This window comes from Mixophyes fleayi, chromosome 12 (genome assembly GCF_038048845.1).
Source record: "Mixophyes fleayi isolate aMixFle1 chromosome 12, aMixFle1.hap1, whole genome shotgun sequence".
Lineage (NCBI taxonomy): Eukaryota > Metazoa > Chordata > Amphibia > Anura > Limnodynastidae > Mixophyes > Mixophyes fleayi.
Window position 1 is genome coordinate 53,640,004 of NC_134413.1, and position 6,502 is coordinate 53,646,505.

Genomic DNA, 6,502 nt, shown 5'->3' on the forward strand with positions numbered 1-6,502 from the left:
AGACCTTATTGGCGTTATCGTCTTATGGGGTAGACGGTTGCACTTCAGAAAGATCAGCCAGGAATCACACACCGGTCAACCGTTTTGGTTTAACTAGGCGCAGCAGTTTTATTCGCCGTATTCAAAGAAATAAAAACATGAGTAAAAGGCCTAACATCTCAGGCTTCTAACTTAACACACATGAACACCCTCTTTCAAGTGAGGGACCTTGTTTCCCACACACATACAAAATACAGTACTTACTGGTCACCGCTTGCAGTGTCTCTCAGGAGGCACCCAAACTCTTCCCTAGGGCTGAGAGAGTGAGAAAACTGTCTAGCAGCTTTTTATCAGCATCTTGCAGGTGCAACTGATTACCAGCACTTGCTAGCTGGTTGGACAACCAGAAATGAGCCATATAAAATGGCGCCCACCCTTATATCTCCATTTATACCCTAGGGACCCTTACCAGCTTTTCCTAAAACTGAACACACTCTCTGGGAAGTTTTTCCTCAAACACCAACAATCTTCCTGGGGTTTTAAAGGACAAAAGACAGAAAGCCTGGAGACATATATGGTATATCTGTCATTTTCCACTTATCACACTGCTTCTGTCACAATATATATTATTGTAGAAAAGCCATCACCTCATTCCTTTAGTTAGTAAGACCCGCACACTTCACTCAGTCTTCTGTTAACACTTAAAAAAAAACAAAAAAAAAAAAAACATAAGGCGCATATTTTTCCACCACTCTATGTTTGGTTGGGGAAAGGCTATAATAGAGACTCTCTCTTGAGGACACCAAGATGGGGCAAGGAGGAAGGGAGGGTTATATTTTTACTTTGTGTAATTACTAGTGTAATTGGCTGGAGTCTTATGATCTTTTTGCACAGTAAACAGGGACCCCAAAGCAGTAGTATAGTTACCCATGTAGCTTACAATTCATTGTGCTTAGCCTAAATCAATTCCAGGGTGGCAATGTGGCTATGAAGAAATGCTACATATGACATTTTGAACTAGAGCCTCCTGCCTTTAAAAGATGGGTGGTTATTACTTTTAGATTCCACTGCTAAAAGTATCTAGCCCACACAGACTAGGCCTACGTTTGTCTGCTATGATTAAGGGTGGCTCAATATTACACAGAGGCCCTATGGAAATTGTATAATTGCAACCTCTTGGGCCCCCATCAGTTATCATAGCAACCACAGCCCCCCTATAATTTTTGGCGCTTCTGTTCGTTTGACTTCAGTACAGAAGGGAGACATGTTTCTTTCTCAAGAACCCCATGTAATCAAAGTACGCTCAGGACGACCTATTTACTCAAATTATCTATTATTACCTGAATTTTATCATTAACTTTTACTATTAAATCACCAACAATTAAAGGAGAGCTGTACATTGAGGGGAATCATGATGCAAACAAACGACTTTTAATTAAATGAAAAAGAAGGTAAAGTTGTCCCTGTCTAAACAAGTTTACAACCTAAGAGGTGAGGGGACACCTTATACAAAAGGTAGCAGAATAGCAATTGTAGCTGTTGGTGGGGATACATGTCCATGGATATAGGCACTGTGCTAGTTCCTGGCTCCAGGCAGTTGCTGGATACAGGCACTGTGCTAATTCCTAGTTATGGGCAGTTAATGATTACAGGAACAGCTCTAGTTCCTGGCTCCAGGATGTTGTAATTACAGGTACTGTGCTAATTCATCAGGGGTGCACGCAGGGGGGGGGGGGGGGGGGGGGGTTTCTGGGTCTCAAGAAACCCCTCCCCTCCGCTAAAGAAGTGCCCCTACATAGCGGCGCTGTCAAAGAAGCGTCTGCGGTGGTGCTGTATACAGCGCTCTCTTTTTTTTTTTTTTTCGGGTGGGGAGGGGAAATCCCACTTAAAAATCCTGCGAGCGCCCCTGTTTATGGCTGCAGACAGTTGGTAAATACAGGTGCAAGATTTATGGTGATTTAATGCAGTAAGCGTGCATGAAACCATGCTAGATAGCACAGAGTGGCTACCTTTAGTTTACAACATATGATGCATGATCAAACTGCTTCCTATTGTTGTCTAGTGGATGAGAGATTTTAACAATACAACAAGATGTGAAAAGGATTACATTGGCCAGCTTTCTAGTTCTGGGACTGATTATTTATGTTTAGTGTCATGCAAATATGAAAAGTTGGATTGGAAATAATGCTTTCACCTTATTGCTGAACTTTGCATTTAAGAAGAAAGCAGGAAATAATAAAAAAAAAAAAACACACAGTTAAGGCGATGGGTGTTACAAATTAGGATTAATTTTCTATTTATTTTTTTTTTTAAATAAAAGTATCTGGAATTTCTCAAAAAAATCTGAGTAATGCCATATTTCTATAATATATCTATAAAAGGCCATCCTATATCCTTAGTCAGTAAATTAGGTTAATAAATAAACAAACATTTCAGTACTTATGTATGCTACACCTAAATTATTTTGTTTTAAATGGTCTGGATGTATGGGTGCAAAATACATAGGAAAATATGTATACACAAGTTAACCCGTGCATGATACTCATGCATTCTAGTCAAATCAAGCTACTTAAGGTGTTAAAAAGGTTCTTGTCATGCATTTGGGCCATAGCCCAGGCCTCAACCACCAACCACTCCCCACTGTCACCCCCGGCAACCACCAACCACTCCCAACTGTCACTTCTCCTTCAAGAAATATATATATATTTTTTTTTTAAATCTTTATAAACACTTTTAACAATTAACAAATTAAATTAACAAATTAAAAACATCTTAGTATACCAAATTTCAGCCCTTTCTGAATTTTTTTTTCCACACACACTAAGAATTTAGTAGGTCAGTGTATAACTCCGCCCAGCAGGTGGCGCTGCAGCTTGGTTTTATATTTTCCACACAGACAGACTAACACACGCCACTAGACATTTATATTATAGATAATTAAAAAAAACAAAACAACAAATCATATTAAGTGTTTGTCCAAAATCAGTACCCACCGCACTTCTCCAACAATATGCTCAGCTAGGCCATGAAGAATGTTCCGCAGACATTCAACCTCCTGCCTCAACTCTGTAATGCTGCCAAGAACATGGTCCAGACGGTTCAACAACTCCAACTGTTCACCTCGTGACACAGACACAATATCTCCCTTTCCTGATAAAGCTGGAATGAAGCACAGCAAAAAAAATATTAACAGAGTTTGATTTTCTGTGTAGAGAAAAACAACATCTGTTTACTTTTTTTTTATATAGTTGTAGGCATGACAGTTTTAGAAACAGTTTTAGAAACACAATGTTAAGTGTTACAAGAAAATATGACAAGCTAAAAATCACCTTGTGAGTAACTTGAAGTTAAAGGAATGTTGTCATGATCTGCAAGTGTGTGCACGTGATAACCATTTTTCTTTGACGGCTTTTTATTGATCTTCTTGTGTCGTCGCTGGTACAACACGTAAACTACAACTGCTGTAGCCGCTCCAGCTACCAAGCTCAGTCCAATCTGGTATGAAAGGATGTGTTTAGACATGATGTTGTCCTGAAAAGCAAGCACAAAAATTACAGTAATGGATCCTTTTTAATGTTCATTAAATTCTCCATGTATAAATACTTTTCTTGCAGACAAGAAGCATGCTCCCATGTACACAAGATACTTATTTGAAGTAATTGTTAAATAAAGGCCACAACCAAACACTGCAACAATTTTTGATGATTAATCAACTAGAATATGAAGAACCTCAACTCATAAAAGAGGTTTTTCAAATGTGGGGGGAGGGTTTAGACACCTATGCTCCTCTTACACTACACAAGTACATTGGTCTATGACAGCCACAATTTGGTCCAGTGTCTGCAAGATACTTCTCTTAAGTTGTTGTTAGGCAATGGCCCCTGACCCACAACCATTACAGCAGGTTTTTTTATATAGTTAGACCATTGGATCACAAATAACCCCAACTCATTAAGGCATTTGCAACTTTTACTGAGATTAGAAATCCATATACCTCTTACACTACACAAGTACATCAGTCAAGTTCCCTCTAAGACCACCACCAACTGAAACCTCTGCTGGAATGCGGCAGGAAAGCCGAAGAGAATTTCTAGTTGTCCCCTGGATGGCCAACAACACTGGCTGTCCTTTCCGTACGTGTGACTGGTCCTCCCCTCATTGTAAAAGCAGCAGGAACCCATTCACATTAAGTACAGTAACCCCATTGTCCTAAGCAAATGTTAGGGTAAATGACACATTTGTGTAACCCCCCCCCCCCCCCCCCCCCCCCCCTCCACTTTCCAAAAGTAGAAACACAGTTTTATATATCAGTATTATTAAACTTTATATAGAGAGAGCTAAATACCATGCAGGAAAATAAGGCTTTTGCAAAATAAGGCATACCCATGTATACTTCATCTATCCCTGTGTCTGCATATTATTTTCTGTGAATCCCTTTCAGTATATGTATCTATCTGCATTCACATTACTGTTACTATCTGTATGTAGATATATTGTGTTTGTCTATAGATATCATTGTTTCAATTCTTGTGAATACTGCAGTCTGTTATTGTTTATTCATGTTGGTGGCTGTCCTTGGGGAGATTGTTTGCAACCTCTGTATGGAATTGTAAGTGAAAATGTATCTATCTTCCATAAACAAGTGAATGAAAGGAATATCCTTTATTGGCAAACATTGCATCACATTACCAAAAAAAAGGGTTTCATTTTATATTTTCCACTTTTATTATGGGTTTCAATTCACGATTTTATTTTGTTTCACTTTTAAAATAGGTCTCTATTAAAGTGTTTTAATTTTATATTTTTGTTTACTCTTCAAATAAACAATATTTCAATAAATGTGTGCACGGGAATGTTAAGGTAACTTTTTAATGGCAATTATTTTTTAGTTTATTTATGTATGGGGGACAAGCAAAAGCATTGCTAAATATTATGGAACAGCACCACTGTTTTATCAGAGGCCGACACAAAAACTTCCAGAATCATTGTAATCATGGTATAGCGACCTTGATATAACATACGTCAAATATGAAAGATGACCTTACACACAGCCTCAACATGCAAGTCACCACGTGGTTAGATGCCACAACACTGAAGCGCCTTCTAATACTGACACAGGTTTTGAACACGTAAATTCCTCCCAGTTGCATGTTTAAACGATCCCAATGAACTTTATAATTCAGATACAAAGTACAGAACAGTAGGAAGCCTCCATCACTATACACATGCTAGTGATGGCAGTCACGGTGGGCCATTGCACAACACACTCCTAATGGAGAACACGCCCCCTACCACCGGTGAACATGATGTGACTGACAACGAACAGTTATTTTCGCACATAAGGTTTTATGCATCCACTGTAGTTACCCGGTTCCTACTTCAGCTGAGGAAGGAAGCCGGTGTGATGACGATCCGGCCGTAACCCGTCCCCTCTCGATTTAGCGGTGCCACTATAAGGTACCCGCCTCCTCCTTAGACGCTGCGAGCTAATCAGCCTAACTCCGTTCCATCGTTCGCGCTCCTCCTCAAGCTACTGCGCAGGCGCGCTTCACTTTTCCGGAGTACAGTGTACATGACAGGCTTACGTTGTTGGTGGTACTGCAGATCAATTGTACATACATTATAGCTAAGTGTGCCTGATATTTAAGGGAAATTAAGTGCAACGTGTTTTCCTTTTATAATGGATGTTAGTGTTTATCAGTTTTAATGTATGTGTTTGTCGGATACCTCAGCCTGGCCAATTTTATCTGGGAGATATTTGTCTACTTCCAAATGTAGCATTTACTTTTCTGCTAAAGTCAGGAGAATACAAATATCTCCCTAATCAAATGAGTAAAGTTCAATCGTTTCTGTTGTTTAAAATTCAATGATAAGGATTAAAGTTCTCATTATTTAAAATTATAAGAATGATAGTAATGTTACACAACACTTAACTCAACACGGATTAGCAGTGACCATAGCTAAGATCTGATAAACAAAGTTGAAATACAATTTCACACAAATCTAATTTTGCAGTGAAACAGGCTATTTCACAAAGGAAATACATTGCATCAATATAAGTTGTGCTCTTTACCATTCCGTATGGTATTTGCAAGTATTGCTGAATTTATAGTTTGTGAATAGAGCTTGAATTATAATAAAATAATTCATATTGCGTTTGGGTTAGGACTGAGAGTAGGGCTGGCACTACCATTAGGCAAACCTATGGCATAAATAGTTAGGGGGAACCTATAACACTGAATGAGTGACATAATGACACTCATCCAATGTAGTTAATGCTATCATGGAGGAGAAGCATCATGCAAGATCTTACCTTTGAAGCTATTAACTGCTGCTCCTCCATGTCTGTGATGGGCTGGCACTGTGACTATAGCTATGATGTCTCAGCTGTTAAATATGATTTGATGTTAGGGCCTCATAAAGCCTTTGTTCAACCATTTTTGTAACTTGCATAGATATATTATTTGCTAAAAGAGATTATTAATTGTCTGCTAAAATACAGTTTTGCAAGATGTTAAGCTGA

At 38.8% G+C, this 6,502-nt stretch overlaps 1 protein-coding gene across 3 annotated transcripts in view; it reads right to left on the reverse strand.

Annotated features, from left to right (window-relative positions):
• The window catches only part of RMDN3 (regulator of microtubule dynamics 3), a 96,422-nt gene extending 90,953 nt beyond the window's left edge, over positions 1-5,469 (reverse strand). Inside the window, exons 1-3 of one of the 3 annotated variants that reach the window (XM_075192800.1) lie at positions 5,347-5,469; positions 3,309-3,510; positions 2,973-3,138 (exon numbers count right to left, since the gene is read on the reverse strand). In XM_075192800.1, the coding sequence (XP_075048901.1) occupies positions 2,973-3,138; positions 3,309-3,501 (359 nt within the window). In that variant the 5' untranslated portion in view covers positions 3,502-3,510; positions 5,347-5,469. Of the gene's footprint in view, positions 1-2,972; positions 3,139-3,308; positions 3,511-5,317 lie in introns of all 3 variants that reach the window. The other 2 variants (XM_075192801.1, XM_075192802.1) reach the window with 2 other exon arrangements.
• Between the last annotated feature and the right edge of the window lie 1,033 nt (positions 5,470-6,502).